The sequence below is a fragment of the Exophiala aquamarina genome (genome assembly GCF_000709125.1).
Source record: "Exophiala aquamarina CBS 119918 chromosome Unknown aczIA-supercont1.1, whole genome shotgun sequence".
Classification (NCBI taxonomy): Eukaryota; Fungi; Ascomycota; class Eurotiomycetes; order Chaetothyriales; family Herpotrichiellaceae; genus Exophiala; species Exophiala aquamarina.
The window spans coordinates 1355681-1373901 of NW_013550587.1; the positions used below are offsets into that span (position 1 = coordinate 1355681).

General features: G+C 52.0%; 6 protein-coding genes across 6 annotated transcripts; 2 read left to right on the plus strand and 4 right to left on the minus strand.

The window, feature by feature from the left end:
• Positions 1 to 1114: 1114 nt before the first annotated feature.
• On the minus strand, positions 1115 to 2304 carry A1O9_00498 (uncharacterized protein; the record flags this gene model as incomplete). The annotated part of the gene is made up of 2 exons (XM_013409661.1): positions 1115 to 1306; positions 1366 to 2304. 2 exons carry the CDS (start codon positions 2302 to 2304, stop codon positions 1115 to 1117), a joined length of 1131 nt encoding a protein of 376 aa, XP_013265115.1.
• A 3095-nt stretch (positions 2305 to 5399) lies between these two features.
• On the plus strand, positions 5400 to 7565 carry A1O9_00499 (uncharacterized protein; the record flags this gene model as incomplete). Its single annotated transcript, XM_013409662.1, has 12 exons — positions 5400 to 5635; positions 5687 to 5796; positions 5848 to 5926; positions 5972 to 6157; positions 6215 to 6302; positions 6354 to 6479; positions 6532 to 6754; positions 6804 to 6856; positions 6918 to 6962; positions 7014 to 7108; positions 7207 to 7354; positions 7434 to 7565. 12 exons carry the CDS (start codon positions 5400 to 5402, stop codon positions 7563 to 7565), a joined length of 1521 nt encoding a protein of 506 aa, XP_013265116.1.
• Positions 7566 to 8390: 825 nt separating this feature from the next.
• On the minus strand, positions 8391 to 9755 carry A1O9_00500 (serine/threonine protein kinase; the record flags this gene model as incomplete). The annotated part of the gene is made up of 1 exon (XM_013409663.1): positions 8391 to 9755. One exon carries the CDS (start codon positions 9753 to 9755, stop codon positions 8391 to 8393), a length of 1365 nt encoding a protein of 454 aa, XP_013265117.1.
• A 1765-nt stretch (positions 9756 to 11520) lies between these two features.
• On the minus strand, positions 11521 to 14493 carry A1O9_00501 (uncharacterized protein; the record flags this gene model as incomplete). Its single annotated transcript, XM_013409664.1, has 2 exons — positions 11521 to 14391; positions 14458 to 14493. 2 exons carry the CDS (start codon positions 14491 to 14493, stop codon positions 11521 to 11523), a joined length of 2907 nt encoding a protein of 968 aa, XP_013265118.1.
• A 777-nt stretch (positions 14494 to 15270) lies between these two features.
• A1O9_00502 (uncharacterized protein) lies at positions 15271 to 16246 on the minus strand (the record flags this gene model as incomplete). Its single annotated transcript, XM_013409665.1, has 2 exons — positions 15271 to 16093; positions 16149 to 16246. 2 exons carry the CDS (start codon positions 16244 to 16246, stop codon positions 15271 to 15273), a joined length of 921 nt encoding a protein of 306 aa, XP_013265119.1.
• Positions 16247 to 16863: 617 nt separating this feature from the next.
• Positions 16864 to 17961, plus strand: A1O9_00503 (uncharacterized protein; the record flags this gene model as incomplete). Its single annotated transcript, XM_013409666.1, has 1 exon — positions 16864 to 17961. The coding sequence occupies one exon, from the start codon at positions 16864 to 16866 to the stop codon at positions 17959 to 17961; it is 1098 nt and encodes a 365-aa protein (XP_013265120.1).
• Positions 17962 to 18221: the final 260 nt, after the last annotated feature.

Sequence of the window (18221 nt, forward strand, 5' to 3'; positions counted from 1 at the left end):
ACTTGAAAGTACGCCATACCTTTTGAGGTACTCTGGCTTGACTCAGTTGGTACATGAGCCCAAATATGATATGTGGTATAACGGCTCTTCAAGGCAGGGACGTCCCACCTGCCAGTAAGGATCGAGAGCCAGTTTATAGCATGGCATTTCCACCAAGGTAGGTCGAATTGGCCATGGTGGGGTCGTACCAATCCAGACAATCAAGAGGCATGAAAGGGTCCAAAAAGTTTTCGGAGGTAAGCATGCCGGGCATGACCTGGTGGCGTGTGCCGAATTCCGGTTGGAACCCGATGGTCGAGCTTGCGTCCTGCTCGAAGAGTGGTAAAGACGAGGTCGTCTCGTTACCATCAGTAGCCTTTGTGGTGCTGTCCATTAGATTATGTTGTAAAGCCGTATTTTCAGCGCGAACTTGGTCGCTCCACAACTCCTGGTTGCGAACCACGGATGAGTCGTGTTCAGCCTCCGCTTGGTGCAGCATTTTGCTGAACAGGCGATACATCCAATCCACGAAGGGCCAATGGTCACGAAACTCGGCAAGGCCCAACAGACAAAGCTGGGCTTTGTGTTGCAGTACTCGTCTGCGCGGTCCGTGGCTCTGTTCCATGGAAACAACGTGAATTGTAAACGATGCAAATATGACTGCTATTCTAAAGTCATGTCAGCAGATCGAGCAAGACACAATGCACAGAACATGTTCCGCTTACAAATGTACTTGTGTACGTGGTAGTAAGCCCTCGGTGAGTAGTTCTTCAACGATACGTGTCACGGCATTCGCAGAGGCCGGCGCCATTGAGTTAGACTCGGCTTTTGCTTTGGCGTCCAAGAAGATTTTGCGGTGCAGTAGGATCCTACAAAAGCTGCTATTCGTTAGTGACAGGCGATTTCAATATACTATATGATTTCCACATACTGCTGGCCAAACATAAGCATAGATGCAAACAACTTCACCTGTGGACTGCGCTCTTCCTCATGGTACCGAAAGTGCTCCGGTAGCTGCTTTTCCCATGCTGAAAGATCTTCATCTATGCTTTCCCAAGAGCCGTTGAAGTTCTTGTTGTTTCGTCCGGCGCGGACGGCTCGTCCAACTGCTCAGGTCAGCCCAAATGGCTTGCATTTAGTGTAAGAGAAGCGGCGACATACTAAGAGTGGCTAGTTTCGCCATTTCAATGCAGTAGCCAGCCCCTGATAGTGGCTTGCCGTCCGTTCCAAGTTCGAAATCGGTCTCTCGCAACGGTTCGATATCACAGTCGTCGTCGTTGATCATCATAGGCCGCCCAACTGACGCAGCGTCGAAATGATCCCGAACCTGCGCTGGTCAGCATGGTGGTCCATGAACAGCGTTGGAGCGCTTAAATTCGGACCTACATATAAAGTCCACCAGATGCGTTTCCACAGTTTCCTGTCTTTGATGGACAAGTGAGAGTGCTTCGTGCTATGGGATGTCAGTATACACTTCGTCAACCCGTGGATCTGATCATACGATCGGTGCATGCCCATCATTTGCGCTAGATGTATAGATGCCGCCAGCCAGTGGCTGAAGTCTTTGTTGTCCGTAGGACTGCCCCACCAGAAGCACATCAGAAAGAGAACTTGAACTATAGTAACACGGTTTTGTTCATGATCCGCATCATAAAGAGCCCTGACCCGCTTATGCAAAGCTGCTTGAGCAGATCGGCGACTTGGCCAATATTCTAAGATAACACTCTCGTCGCAGCAGGTCGTGGCGGCAAACAGCAGTGCTTGAAGAAGAATGATAGGTACTTGACCAGATCGAAAATCGCAAAGAAACTGTTCCTTATCGAGGATAGGCTGTAATGGATACAACCATGAAAAATATGCGTCGAGGAGTTTCTTTTGAATGTTGAGAGGTGGCAGACAGAAAGCCCCTTTCTTTTGCAGTAAATGATTCTCCTCCTGCGTCAAACCGAGATCGTCCTCTGGAACATCTTGAGGCTGAGATTCCAGTGTCTCAGGCACTTTGTAGTGGATATTGCTGTCCACCGATTGTGCGCTGAGAGACTGTGGACTTGCAGGACATCTTGACTTGGTGTTCCGAGCGTTTTGGAGGCTATAAGACCAAATCGAATTATCTCCAAAATACACAACCTTTTTTGTCATCCTGGCAGGTTTGCTGCCTTCATCGTGGTCCCGCATATCCATCAGCTGCACCAGAAGCATCTCGGAGCCTTCTTGAGGCGTGATTGTCTTGTTTGTCTTAAGCCAAGGCGCATAAGCGCATTCCGCGGCCACCATTGGCAGCCCAAGGGTATTTTTCTGAGGACGAGTGTCCGTTTGTGTTTCCATTGGTTGCGCAGGAGGTTCTTGGGGAATCGTGGAAGACTGTTGTCGGTCCGAGGACCAGGTGTCCCCTATGCGGGTCTTGGGCACTTTCGAAGGTCTTCACAAAGGTCTTAGCAGTCACACATTGCTTGATCACCATAGAGTAAGGAATGCTCATACACTGTATTTGCGGGGTTTTCCAGCTCGCATTCTTCGTTGGCGTCTGAGCAAGCCTGACATCGACGCCGGCGGGATCCTCCACCGGACCCATCGGTCTTGTCGGACGGCTCCGGAGTCTTGCATCGTATATGGCGGGTGTTGCAATACCTGCAGGCAAGCTTACGCTTCTGTCGACGATACGCTCGAGCGGAGGCATGCTCCATCGTGGAATCTGGTGATCTTGATCGGAACTTCACGCGATGATAATTCCCGGGAGCACAGGAAGGTGGTTTGGAGTGTGTGCAGAATGAAACATGGATCCAGGCGATGATCGAGTTCAAGTGCTTAAAGGAAAAATCCATTTTGCGGGGTCACGACTGCTTTACTAATGTCCGGGGTTGCACTTACCCCCACACGGGCGGGTCGCAGGGCTGAGTTCCTGTTACTCAGCCTGTGAGTTGCTGAGAATAATAATCAGGGTACTTAGAGGCACGACCTATAGTAGCATCGCTAGGCGCCTGGGAAATCTACGAGTTAGGTGGCGGAATGTTGTCCCGAATCTATTCGCGGGCTTCAACAGTGCTGTGGCTCCACGTACACTTTTCGGAACTTTACCCCAGCTTGAGTCTCGAACGACATCTTCTAAGTTATATGCTCGGCAACTTTTGCTAGCATGGCTTCCTGCCTTAATGAGACGAAGATACAAAAAAGACGCTGATGTATCTTCCCGATGACAGGCACGGACAGTTGATTATCTGTGGTCAAGGAGGAGTCAAATATCCGTCCAGACGCGGCCCCATTGCTTGAGCAAGAATTCGAAGAGAGAGTGGACGTGAGTAATGAAACTCCTATTGAGGTTACTCACCCTGAATTACCTGTGCCGGATGGACTGAGAATGATATAAAGGTATGGGAACCCATGTCGTTCATCCATTGACGTGCCGGTAGAATCCACGTCGGCCAGAGTAAGTAGCACAATTCATTGCAGCAAAGAATTAAGGATTTAAGGAAAACCGGGTTGTCCCTGTCCCATAAGAAATACGACAGCAACTTGCGGTCTCCTCAACGGCCAAAAGAGTTGCTGGCGTTCGGTCTCGGACCACAACGCGTAGGATGGCTGAGCACTTATTCCCTGTTTGATGAGCTTTCATCATTGCACTTAACTTCGAGGCTCTCGTTCGAATTTGCTCAGTCTTCGCCGGATGCAACTATCTTCAGCTTGATGGGAGAGCCCATCCTGCAGGACACCAACGTGCATGGCAGTGAGGACGCGGGGACTATCGACGTGGCCTGAACAGCCGCACCCGGACAACCTCGTGCCCAAGCGTTAAAAGCTGTTGAAATTTAAAGCCTGTCCAGACGCTTGTTCCTGTTGGCGGCTACCATAATCATGATTCGTCTGCGTCGCCATCAAGCCTCATGATTTCGGCAAAATATATGGAGCCGGTCACCTGTTGCCATTCAACCTTGATATTCGGCGAAATGGTGCTTACTGTGCGGAAAACACCCCCTCTTTTCGGAGTGGGACCGGATCCGAGCCGTTTCGGCGGGATCTCCGCTGATCGCTTACTAGCAGGTTATCTCGACTTGAGCTGGGCTCATCAACCCGAAACAACCTGCTTGGAAGGGGCGGACGTCGAGCTCCCACCTCCACGTGGTTTCCGCTGGGAACTCTCAGAGAAACAGTCGAGCCGTCTCTAAGTGCCAGGAGGAGCTCAACAACGCAGTGGGACATCTCACGAACGACGCGTCGATGCCCCGAAAATTACTCTCTGCACCTCACGAAACACCTGATAACGAAAGAGATCCCCTAACGGGGTTTACCCGAGCACGTAAGTAAGCCCTGACGAGCACCAAGACCCGCCAAATGTCGGGTTTATTGTAACCTGGACGAATGCATGTCATTCTACTGGTGCCGAGGCACTAGGTCAAGGCTGAGCATGCAGGGGTCGTAAGCATTCATATATGATAAGCATCATAGACAAGCAAGGAGGTAGAGAATGACAAGACAACAGCACACTCTACACTCTCTCATTGAGCGCACCGTGGTGTTCATGAGATGGGTAACGGCCCACAGCACAGAGAATGAGTGTATGAGTATAGTTGCGAAGCCATACCCCAGCGAGGGATATGCGCCCTAGGGCCTTGCGATAGGGTTGACTTAGTTGATTGTTGAGTGCGAATGCAGGTGCCATTACCCATCTCGATCCGATCCCTTTTGCTTCCGACCTGTTCCGACCTGGTTTCGGTGGCCTCCTACATCGATTTCCAGGTCCTGGGCTACAAGGTCTGATCGTCGCTGTAGGAGATCGCAATGCCGCGGTGCACTAGGATGGACAGAATGCCCAGAACTAGTGCCTACGGAGTGCGTGCACGATTATCCGTAGCGGTATATCGGCATTGCTCCCACTCCCCCGGAATTTTAAACCTCCGTTCCCCGCTTCCGGAACTAAGCCTTTTGTGGTCGCCGCTTCCGATCCAGTCCATACAGCCCATGTTGAAACACGACTAAATATCATCATGGTTGACTTCTTCCAGATTCTATTTATCTGCCTGACTTCACGTCAATGCCACTCCTGGGATAAACTTACTCTAGCAGGGGTCTAAACTTAGACTGGATGTTCAGATCAAACACCATGCATGGCAAATCTCCCCATGCTCTCCTGATTGGATAGCTCGCAATTATCATCCTTCGACTGTTCGTCCAGACAGAACCACTCCCCACAGTTATCATTGCACAAAATGGAACAATGTTTCTGCCTCTGATAAAGATGCTGCCTGCCGGCAACAGAATCTTATAAATGTTGAGGAGTCGAACTCGCAAGCAGTGTTTCCATTAGATCTCGAACTTTTGATAACCAGCGAAAATTCTATCGTCATCCGTTCAATTCATCTATCTTCATCAAAATGGGACGAACGTTATTACCATTTCGTTTGTGGTCTTGCGCAGCCTTTTTATGCATGGCTTCCATTACAGCGGCTAACCCGGAAATCGTGTGGGTTGATTGTCGAGATCATGTGCCGCCCAGTGATGTCTTTGACCCTACTGGCATCGACCTCGAACGTCTACCGTCGACGCTCAAATGTGGCCAAATTGTTGTGCCCATGGACTACTCGCGTCCCCTGGATGCTGGCAACAACATCACTCTAGGTCTCGCTATGCACCGACCGCCCAATCCAAAAGGAGTTATCTTCTTGTTGGCATCATATTTCCCTTACCTTTATTCTATGGACTAATCATCACCAAGCTCCCCCGGCGGCTCAGATAATGGCGTGGTACACGCATGGAATTTTGCACTTGGCACCAATTCTCCGTTTACTCCCAATTTCTCCGGCCTAGGAGAGTACGATTTGATGAGTATTGAAGAGCCAATTCCTCTCCGTGAGCCAAACTGACTTTCTATTTCAGTGATGGACGTTCGTGGTACTTATAGTTCCAATCCCCTAGACGTTTCATTAGACACAGTCATCCCATTGTTCGGGCCATAGTGAGTGTTTCTTTTAGGCACTTCTATTCTCTAACAACTCTCTAGCCCAGCATCACAAGATGAGTTCGATGATAGAAAAGCGGTCTCTGCTGCTGCCATACAGTCATGGATCGACTCTAGCTCACCTCCTGGGATTATCCAACATATTGGGACTAGGGAGGTTGTTCAGGATTTTAACCAGATTCGTGAGGCCCTTAGATATGAGCAAATCCATTACTTAGGCGGTTCTTAGTAAGTTTCCTTGGTATCACAGGAAGGGGAAGCGTCTAAACACAAGTGATTCCGCAGTGGAACCTATCGAGGTTTGCAGTACGCAACTACTTACCCAGATACCGTGGGTCGCGTTGTACTTGACGCAGTGGTCCCCCACGGGATTGTGAGTGTGGCATTTAGGGAGCCAATCCTGACAGCTAATAGGAGTCTTCAGAGCCGAAGCCAGCAATCTAAAGCCGGGATAATTGCAGCCAATCGGGCTCTGGTAAGAGCAGATGCATTTTGCCAGAATAACTCGACATGTCCCTTGAGGGATCAAGGCAAAGGAAGTGTTCTCCAAGTGAATACCGCAAAATCCAAATCCTACCGTGAACGACCCTAACGAATCTTAGACTTACCAAGAGGTCCTTGAAGCCGCAAGCAACTCATCAGCAGGTACTCTATGGGCAATTCAGTCGACAATATCTGGGCTGCTCCAGGGTCTGCCAGACTTCCCTTTGATCACTAATATAATCTACCAATTGTCGTTAGACATCAATTTCCTGGACACATTGCCGCAATCATCTGTAACGGTCGAAGACGTTGTTGCCTATATTTTGCAGTGCGCAGACTTTCGTGCGTACCAACTTCCTGTTCAGTTAGACTTGCTCTGACGGTAGCGCAGCAACTACCGCAACCTTCTCTGAATTTCAGCAATCGCTTGCCAATGCTTTGGCTGTGAGTGTTCCACGGCGCAGTAGAACGTCAGCAAGTACATGTGCTGACTTGTCCGAAACAGCACGACACTAACAACTTAGGTCGAACCTCGGGGCTCCTCATAGAGGTGCATAGTTTTCTTGATACTTCCTAGGGACTACCTGCTTACACGATTTAGCTCGCATGCTCGGCTTGGCCTTTCGACAGGGCACCATTACAGCGACTCCATACAGAGATCCCCATCCTCCTCGTCACGTCTGACTTTGACGACTTGTAAGTAAACCCGTTTGTGGGTCGACGAGTGGATGGTCTCTCTTTTCTTTCCCAGCGCGTGCCGGTGTTCGTTCTGACCGAGCTCTCCGGACATTTAGATCCGCGACCGAATGGACGACCGAGGCGTTCGAGGACCTCCCCGACGCCCATCTTCTGGTCCGGCACGGCGACGGCCATGTCTCTTTCACCTGTCAGTGCTCAGATCCGTCTGATTCTCATCCAAGCTCCGCCGCCAATGTCATTGATGTATGCTAACCCGCTCACGTGTCATCGCCACCTAGTGCCCGACCAGTATTCGACCCAACTGACGAAAGCTTTTCTGCAGACGGGGATCCTGCCGCAGCAGTCGACGAATGAGAGCGTGACTGTTTACACACCCGGCATGGAGAGGGCCCCTGTCCCGGATGCGTACTCCGTCCCGACAGGATTCGTGGCCGGGGATGTCAATTCGGAATAAGGGAAGGAAGAAGCTGATCACCGTCACCACAACGCTGATGCGGAGTTTTGTGGATCCACACGCGAGCACAGGGTCCATATTGTTCGGCGCTCATGGGGTTGGTGGTGCGCTGGCTGTCAGCTGACGGACACACCGCAACTGTTGTGCGAGGTTTCTGAGGAAAGAGCGAAAGTTCTATGTAGTATTCTATTCAATCCGATGACTTTACTTCCGCAGGAGACGAGGCTATGGGAGAGTATTTGTATGATGACAACTCTCTCGAGTAAATTTTCATTTGCCTTTTCCCCTTTCCTCAAATTCCATTCTCACCTGCCCGTGCCCCCCTGGATTACTTATCCAAGACCGCCTTCCCCCCCTCTTCCCCCAAAACCCCAACGCCCTCCCTTTTTCAAAGACTCCGGGAAGCAATAGCTAACTAACTAGCGCTCCACATCCTGCGTTTTCGTACTAATACTGATGTTGGTGCTGGTGCTGGTGCTGGTGCTACAGAGTAAAATACAATGTACAATTAAGCATAAAGTGAACCGATTTCGAGTGTGGTGATGCCTACTGGGCTAAGGGCCCGGTCCGAGCATCAGTACATATAACACACTCTCACAAAACTGGTGATGATTCTCGTTGTTCCTTGTTCCCCTGCCGGTTCCTGCAGGGAGTGAGAACCGTTTTGGTTGTTTCCTCTCCCCCCCCCGCCCCCCATTTGGAGGCCCAATTTCACAGTGTTTGTTGTTGATACATTGCACAGATTTGAGGGCGTTGGGTTTCCTCGCGACGACGGGGTGGTCGAGGGAGAAAGAGAGACAGGAACGATGGAAGCATGCGATTCGTTCAGAGTCTCCCGGTGCCGTCTTCCTGGGCCATCGCCTCCTCCACGAGCGACACCCACGCCCGCACGCCGATCCTTGCAGCCGGGTCCTTCTTGACCGCGCCTTCGCAGACCCGCTCCACAACGCCCGCGCGGGGCACCCTCATTCCACCCTCACCGTTCCTCACGAAGCCGAGCACGCCCCAGCCCTGGGTCGCCATGGCCTGCCGCTGGAAGACACTGCCGGGGTATACCAATAGCTGGCCCGTGGCGGCGACGAGCAGTGTGACAGCGAGGGAGAAGACATCTGTGGCGCGCGTGGCGGCCGAATTTGGGTCACGCAGCACGGCGGACGAGAGGAGTTCCGGCGCGGTGAATTCGCGGGTTACCGCGGAGAGAGTGTTCGGTGTCAGTGGCGGGTTTGGGGCGGTAGCAGTCGAGAGGAGTTGGCTGGAGGAGAAATCGGCGAGGATGGGCGTGTAAGGGAAGGAGGTTGAAGGTGGGTTGGGCGAGAGGAGGATGTTGCCTGGTTTGATGTCGCCGTGTACGACTCCTGCTTCCATGTGGAGCCAGGCCAGGGCGGTGGTGAGTTTCTGGGCCAGGGTCAGCCATGAGCTTGTTGAGCCGATGATGGGTTCGGTGGATGTCGAAGTTAGGCCCTGTTGTGTGATGGAGAGAAAGGCGCAGCGCCGGATGTGCTCCTCCAGTGAGTAGGGAATGGCGCCTAGGATGAGCGTTGATGTGTTGATGACGCCGTAGAAGGGCACGATGAACCGCTCGCTCTCGGCGACCGTATGTAAGTAGCGCAGGGTGTTGGCCTCACTTTTGAGGATGTCCGCCGCATCGCGACGGGTGGGTTTCTTGACAGCAACCAGAACGGGAGTCATCAGCATTGGCGAATGTGGTGGTGTGATGGTACGGCTGCTTCGGCTTGTTGGTGGTGTATGTCGTTGTTTGGCGTGTGTCGTGGCCTTGTACACGATACTCCAGGCGCCGGTGCCGAAGTAGGCATCACGGCCTCGCTCATCTTTCAGGATCTCGATGTTGAAGGGGCATTCCAAGGCTCGGGGAGTGGATGAGTGCTGTGTAGCGGTGGTACAGGTGAGCATGTCTGTTTGGATTGGTTGGAGATGGCCATATCGGGATTTTAGATCGACTGGGTGAGTTTGAAGCTGCGAAGCGACTGGAGGCGGAGAGGTCGTGATGTCTGAGAGATGTGACGAGGATCGAAGGTGTCGCGGCGATGTTGGGGGGGTCAGACGTGAAGGCGCAGGGTCGATCTGTTGCTTGGAGGGTGTGTTCACAGCAGTCGAACGGGGTGAATTTGGGCTCATTGGAGGCGTGCTCAAGGCACGATTGAGCACGGACGGTCGACGTGGAGTGGACATTGTAGAAGGAGAATATGTCTCCGTCGAGGCAGTGCTGTAGTGGTATGAAGCGCGTAGTCTCCCCGCCAGCTTGAATGGTGCGTCTAAAGTCGGGCGAGTTTGGTACAGGGCGGCAGGCAGCGCGCTAGATATTGTCATGAAGAGGCGTAGAAGCTGTTGTGTAGGATGGGGATTCGTGTCAAATCCATTCTGAGATTCGTGAGAGCAAGAATGTCATGGTTGTGTGTGGGTGGTGGGCATCAAGCTGCACTATACCCTGGAACCGGGACTGGCGAAACGACTCGGTTGGTGGGAATAAGAGTGAGTCAGAGATTTGTTTGTTCAACATGTGAAAATCTCAAGACTGGACCACAGCACAGGTATAGGAAGCACCACTAGAGGTCACTTGATCTTCTGCCTGGTGGAATGGATGGGTGTCGTGACCAGGCTGGGAAACCACCACAACGTGGCAAATGGCGCAGCACCCGAGAAGTCCACGCTCTAGGCTTTTGTGTACGTGACAGAGTCCAAAACTTCACCGGGAAAGTAGGTGGAAATAGAGAACGACAGTACTTTTGGAACGGAAGGATCGAACAGATCAAACTCGGGGGGATGAATGGTCGAAGTACAACGGGTGGACTGGAGGCGACCGGAAGGGAAAGGAAGTGGATGAGGGGGTGGAGGAGCCACTGGGAAAGGGGAACTGGACCTTTTGCAAGCAGAGAGGAAGGATAGGAAGAATGGAAGGATCGCAAACCGGAAAGGAAGTGAATGCTAGATGGCCATGATGAGAAGCGGCACAGGTTGGGAGTGCAAGTGATAGTAGCATCCACGGGAGCAAAGGTGGCAACGGTACGGATGGGAGTCGATCGTTCTGTCGTAGTCAGCAAAGGTAACAGTATCAGCGACCCGACGTGACATCAAGAATGGGTGAGAGGAGAAGCCGGGCCACTGGGCCACTAGGGCGACCAGGGCAGGCAAAAGGCCAAAAAGGCCAAAAGGCTGATAAATTAGACACCCAAAGACGAACTTAATATTACTCAGTAGATGAGACTTATTACGGAGAACGCGAAGTTGGACCAGGTTTAGCATTTCAAGCGACCGCGACGAATGACTCCAACCGGTGGCAGTTCGGAAGAGGCTGATTGGACCACGCGTGGGCGGCAGGGGAAAACGACGCCGCATACGTGAGTTACAGGCTTGCAACATGGGAGTTGATCTAGTGCAGCTACCGGGTAGAAGTGGGAGGGGAGGATGGGAAGAGGGGCGGCGCGATAGATTCATTTATTGGACGCGGGTTGGCTCATTAGCGGCGTGGCTGGTGCGCGGGTAGATGGCGGGCAATAGCTTTATCTCAAGTTCAATCGGCAAGGCTCAATAAACAGTGATAGGGAGATGGCGAGATAAGCCTCGTAGCTACGACAGCTATAGAGCAGCGCGTGCTCAAGATACGAGGGGAGTTGAGCCTCCTCTCGACGACCGCCCTGTTCGTTGGACTTGGACCAAAAGCGGGAGGTAATGGCAGGATGCACGGGCCTGATAACGGCGCGCAGTAGCCGGACTATCTTCGACACCCATGGGCCATCATATCTCGGCAAGTGAGATAGACTTTGATAGTGCCACACACTTAACTTGACTGGATCCAGCCCCCTGATATAAGGGAAGACTGCTCAGTCACTCGGAAGACTCATTTTCACTCGCTGGCGCACGCAATCATTGGAATTCTCAGAGAGTTCCAGAACATCAGCCTCCATCCTCAATCTCAGTCTCAAACATGAATCGTTATTTATACACGAAGCACGGGCACGACTCCAGTCCATTCTCCTCGTGCCCGTTCCTCCCAGTACCCGTCCTTCCCGACCTTTAGTCTCCAGATGACTTCATCTTCCATCTCCACCTTGGTAAACCATCTCGCTTTCCAGGACTCCCCAGCTGCTTCCATCTCTCTCCGTCGTGCTCGCTGCCCTTCTTCCAGTTGATTCTTCAGTGACTCAGCCTCGTCATGTTGCCCCCGTTCCAGAGCTTGCTGGTCAGGTCGTAGCCGACTGTCCGTCACCGGGATTCGATCTCTCTCAATCTGAGTAATCTCATTTAATTCGGCCGCAAACAATGGCATCCCGTAGTGTTTCGGTGCTTGATCCACAAGAGCCCCCGCGCTCCATATCGTCGAGTGCCCAATCTTGCCGGGCTCTTTCAGCTGGAGCGCATTCGTCCACGTTCCGTGAAGACTAATCGCCAATTCTTCGCCTTGCGGGTCGATGGTTTGCACCTCCACATCTTCACTTCGACCCGAGAACATTCCCTTGGCTTTGAACGATGCTATCGCCTTGGATCCAGCAGTCTCGTTGAAAACCGTCACGCTTCCCACCGGCTCCACGTACTTTTCTCCTGCAATGATGTTGCGCAGGAAGCAAGTCGCCGCCGACCATGAGTACACTTCTCCTGTCTGATGTAGAACAAGCCGTGCTTTGCCCTCGGTAATAATCTCAGACGACTTCCCCCAGAACTTTTGTGACGGCATCGGTGATTGGGTGAACGTCCATTCCTTCGACTCCGCATGGAACGCGAGCTGAACCGGTCGATGTGATACCTTCTCCGCAATAAATCGGAATCCCCGGTCTTCCCGCACGAGTTCGTACGTCTCACCCAACATCGGGTTGAACGGCTTTCGAATCGACCTCTCTTTGACACGCGCATTGGATAAAGAAGACAGCGCGAAAGCCGTCACATACATCAACCGCTCGAATGCATCCGTGCACTTGACGGCATGGTCCAGAAGTGCTGAATACTCCAGTTGTTCAGCTGCCCTTTGAAGAAGCGATAGTGGCTCATTCGCCGAAACCGGCATCGAGATGGTCGACAGATCTTTGCCCACATTCTTCCTCAAAAACCCAATCAGACTTGGAGGCATGACCGTGGGAGGAGCGACATTCTTCCTCCGTACGACGGCACTCAGTGGCAATGGTGACAAGGTCTTGGAGCGCGGCGGTAAATACGAAGAAACACTGCCGGATCTCCTCTTGCTCACGTCAAGCGCGTCTTCTCCAATATCGCTGCTTGTCGCCGAATCTTCATCCCCACCAGCTGCCTCATCATACTCCTCTTCACGATCTGAATCGCTGTGTATGTCGAGCATTTGATTGTTATCTTCAGCATCAAAGTATTCTTGCGAGTCCACAGACTGCAAGCTCAATCTCGATACCGCAGATCTGGGAGGGGCCGTTCGCCGGATCTTGTTCTCAGCCACCAAGCTCGAGAACTCCGACACTACCGAGTCAAGGTCATGCAACACCGCCTTGCAATGATCATGCATGCCTTCTTCATGGTGGAGGTGAGGGCGACCTGTTCCCGCCGAAGATCCGACCCCGTTTCTGAGGAGATTTTCCACGCCCGGAATGGGAACTGCCAATTGGGCTGACACACTACGCTTGAAGATGCTGGTCTGGCTGGCATTCGTGCTCGGCTTTCGTTTCCAAAAGGGCCGCTTGTCGTCCTGTCTGAAATAGTCTTCCGAAGGCCCGTCGGTGGGAGTGGTACTCTGGGAACTCGATCCCAACCTCGGTGGAGCACTGGGAGGCGGCAGAGGCGCAGTTTCGAGGCACAGGCGACGCACAGCATCTCGGGTCCCTGATATCCTACTCAACAAGGTCTCAAGCCGAGCCCACTCTTGCTCATTGATAGCTGAAGGCCGGTCTGTAGCTCCAACATCAATGTGCAGACCATCGGCAGGGGTAGTTGCCTCCAGCATCAGACGTGTTGCGGTCGCTAGGGCTTCTTTCCAAGCCTCGAAGTCTGCTACATTGTTTGCCTTGAGATGCCATATCTCGGCCCCCGAGTCAATCGAAATTTCACGAGATTTGGCATTGGCAGCGATTGCGGCCAGAGAGAGAGGGATGGCACCCCGCAGAGCAGAAGAATTACGATCGTGGTAGTATGACAGCGTGGAAGATGTATAGTCCAAGCAGAAGAATCGCCGCGCATAGCCTTGGTGTTTCTTCCTCCTTCGCTTCTGTAGAACACCCGTGTGGATCGAGGCCGAATCGTCGGGAGCCTTGGTTCCTTCAGAGGCGGCACCAATGCTTCCCGGGATGGAATGGCTTATGGAGGCCTGCCTCAAGGAGTCAACCGATTCTTTGTCTCGGGCCTTGAGCTTAGGGCTTCTCTTTAACATGGGCGCCGCTCCCGCTGCTATGGCCATGGCGGAAGCCATGGCTTGGGAGTGGTGCATCTGCGCCCCCAACTGGATCTGCGGCTGACATGCTGTAGGATAGGTGAAGAGGAAGACGGTGGCAGTCTTGGAGATGTTCTTGGAGAAGGTGTTGTCGAACACCAATGCATAATTCCCGCCCTGTCCCAGAGGGATGTCGTAAATACCTTGAGAGACCTTGTCGGCCTCACACTTGCCCACCCAGCGAACTTGTTTCAGACCAATCCCAGTCAGCTTCTCAATGGCAGTGGAATTGGCCTCGCTCTTTTCCTCTTCAGAAGCCGCGGGGTTGGGTGAGGGTGGTGGGAGGAGGGACATCTGCGAGCCATGGAGGGTTGACTGCGGCCCTGGGTGCTTGAAGAGGCCGAAGTTAATGGACTTTTTGTGAGGCTGGACAGTCCAGGAGATGGTGTGTTCTTGTTTGACATTGACCCATCGCACCAGGTAGTTCTGCAGACGGCGGGTAGTGGTCAGCTTATAACGACTTGTAAAGGACAGATAACAGATGCAACGTACCCTTGAGTGTACCTCGATCTGCTCGAGGCCAGCCATGAGGAGAGAAAATGAGGGAGGTGGGGGGTGTCAACACATAATAATAGGAGGAATTGAGACGTTAGGTTTAGTAGGGACTTGATTATGGGACGAGAGATGGATATTGTTGCATGTGGAAGTGGGAGGAGAGTATCGAGAGTGAGCACGGAGGCCGCGCAGTACTCGGGATGTGGGAGCGGAGGTATGCGGATTGAGGCTGAGAAACAAGTTATTTCAGACTGACGGTGTCTTGTATGGATGACGCGTTCGGTACTCCGTGCAAAATAAGGCACTTCCTTGTACTCAGTGCCTAGCAGAGGCCAGCGTCTCCCGCCCTGGGAAATTTGAACAGAAGGGGATGCCTTCATCAACTAAATGGCTACTTGGTACGGAGTATATGGAGTCCCGTGTAAATGGGCTCCTAGCATTCCTACCTCGCGAACTTAAGATGGGGGCGGAAACGGAGATCCATCACGTCCATCTTTGGCTTCACCTCCCCTGACTTCTGACATGGCACCCAGCAGGGTGGCATGTGGGTGGCATGTGGGTGGCATGGGATCTAATCCCGCTGACTAACGAGGAGATACATATTGTGTGTGCTCCCATTCTACTGACTTTCTTTTGATGTTGGTAGTGGTGGTGGTATTGCGTAGTATACATTCTTCCACACTGGTGAGCCTCCTAATGACAAAGAATACTTTGCTGCACACTTCTGCCATTAGAAGCAATACTCTGGTGGTCAAATGATTAATTATACATCTCCAAGGAATCTGAGAACCTAGCTTGCAAAGCATCCATCTATCTTGCATCGAGCGATGACCTTTTTGACCGCTTAGTCCGCCCAGTCTCTTCCTTGGTCTCCTTTCTGCGTTTCGCGCCTCGTGAACTTCCCCCTTTGGGTCTGTAGCCCCCATCATTGTCTCGCTTCCGTTTCCCCCTCAAAGAAGCTCCATGTTCTACGGCAATCCCATCATCATCGTACAACTCCGGTTCTCGTCTCAAGGCCTCTTTGCCCGCAGATTTACGTGCCGAACTTCTCGAACCCGTCGCTCGGGATGGCTTCTCAGGTTCGTTGTCCTGCAAGAAGACCTGAGGCTGGTGCCTTCGCAGCCAATTGTACACCGACACCGAGTTCTTCAGCTGCATCTCACGCTCTCGCTCGATGGTTCGCTCGGTGTTGCGACTCCCCAGATTGCCAGCCGCGTGAAGCCTGGGATTGGTCGTGGTTCCGTCCAAGAACGCATCAATAGACTGGAGATACTGCTCCTCTTCCTTGATGGTCAGGTACCCAATAGGTCGTTCCTTGCCTGGCTCGGGGTTTTCCACTGGCCGTATCAAAGGGTTGGCAGTGGTAAGAAGTGACGCGTACGAATTACTGGGCGTAAATTCCTCAGACTGTAATAGTGTGTTTTCGAGAGCCCGGTACTCGCCAGGACTAATTTGTTTACTTTGAAGCTGGTGTCTCGCCTTCACTAGTCTCAGGTGGCTTTCTTCCGCGTCTGTTCTTTTTTCCGAGCTATACTGCGTAGCCGTAACATGGCCTGGGGGTTTCAAATCGTAGCGCAAGGATTTCGGTACCTGTGGCTGGGAGTTGAGGTCCAGAAGCAGTTGAAGCAATTGACTGGCGGATTGATTAGCATTCTGCAGATGGTGTCCTGAAACAGAGATCAACCTACTCTGTGTTTTCAGCAAGGCGTTGTGCAATGTCATGTATCCGTTGCTCTTCCTTGAATAACGTGTTGCTTTCTCGCATCTTCTCCTCGAAACTGACCATAATCTTGCGATATTTGCGCCTGTCCACAAAGTGAGCAAGCCTCCAATGGATTAGATGACAACCACAAAGCTACCTATAAGATTTTCTGGAGGAAGAAGGCTGGTCTGCAAGTGCAGGCGGCTCTATCGCAGGGGCTTCGGAGGGATCTGTGGTAGACATGGCGCAGATTGCGCTGTAAAAGTGTGTCAAGTGGAGGGACTTGGAAAAAGCGTGTTGGCAGCGGATGAAGAAAGACACCCTCCAAAGCGGCTGCGCGTCTGGACAAAGGCTTATTGATTTGCGGGTGAGTTGCAACTTGCAACTTGCGAGTTTTGAGTCGTGACAGGTGGAATCTGGACGTGATTCTGGGTTTGAGCCTCGACGCTTTGAGTCTCCAATTCTGCGCCGCCCGTGACTTCAGATCCCGGGAGGGCCGCATTCTCGGATTTCATTTCCGGTCCTGCCTCCCAAAACAAAATAAGTCAAAAAGACTTCCAAATTTTATTCACAAGACCCAAAAGCAGCATACAACCAGACTTGGGTTTCTAGAGGCCAAAGTGGAAGAGAAGTCTGTTGTTTACGAGCTCTTCAAGTATATCAAGTAAAGAAGAAGCAGGAACAGGTCTTTTACCACCAATATGAGTCTTGCAGAAATCTCGGCTGATCAAGAGCCAAAGTCGAGGAAACGAAATCTGGAGGCTGCGGAGATCGAGATCGATGTCGATGCTCCAGAACCACCTTCCAAGAAGTCTTTACGAAAGGCAAAAAAGGCTGCCACCGGCCATCCTTCAGAACCCAGCCCCGGAGATCAAAAGCCAGCATCCACCCAGTCCAAGGACTCCAATGCCGACTCTAAACGTTCGGACTATGGCATCTGGATCGGAAATTTGTCTTTCGGTACTACTAAAGAAGACCTGGTAAAGTTTTTCACCAGCAACTCGACATATCCCATCGCCCAGAGTCAGATTACGAGGACACATCTTCCTCTGGGGCAGCCCAAGTTTGGGAAGCCCTCCAACAAAGGCTTTGCCTACCTCGACTTCAGAGACGCTAGCGCACTGAAATCGGCTCTAGAATTCAGCGAAGCTCTACTGGACGGGCGAAGGGTCCTTATCAAGGATGCTAAGAATTTCGAAGGGAGGCCAGAACCAAAGAAGGACGATAAAGACTCGCAGCACAGGGCACCCAGCAAGCGGGTGTTTATTGGCAACCTGGACTTTGATACTACTGTCGATGCCCTTGAGGCGCATTTCAATCCATGTGGACCGATCTTGCATACTCACATGGCTACATTTGAAGATAGTGGGAAATGTAAAGGTTTCGCATGGATCGAATTTGAACAACTCCCTTCAGCAGAGGCAGCAATGCGAGGCTGGGTGGAGTCTCGAGGAGGAGATCAGGCCCAGTCGAAAAGGCAGAACTCTGGTCGGCGAAGAGTCTGGCTACACAGCCTTAAGGGAAGGAAGTTAAGATTGGAATTCGCCGAGGACAAAGCAACTCGATATCAGAAACGATTCGGCAAGGGAAGCAGTGCGAGTGAATCGACGGGCGAAGGAAGAAACGCCGTTCATGAGCAACAGGAAGCCGTTGAAGAAGTTGAAGTCAACACTCAGCGTGTGGCACCGAAGAAGCATACTAGGCAGAAGCCATATGGAACGAAATATGCAGACGAAACAGTTCAGAGACTGACAGGGGCAATTGTAGAAGGAAAGGGCCAACGAGTGGTATTTGATTAACGGATCCACTGCTAGTTGCGAATCTAGGAGAAAGGCGTCGGGAAGTGGCAATAAGACAGGCACCCAACAGGTCAGAGTAGACAATGATTATTTCTCTCATACTCATAACGATGATGTCTCCGCTGTTGCTGTCTGTCTGCGTGCATTAGAGTGGCGTGAATGAAAGAGTTTCAAGTAGGAGTGGTGGTGTGTTCGCTTGGCACGACCCCGTGACCGTGACCCCGTGATCTGTGATCCGTGATGCCAAAATCTGGGGCAGT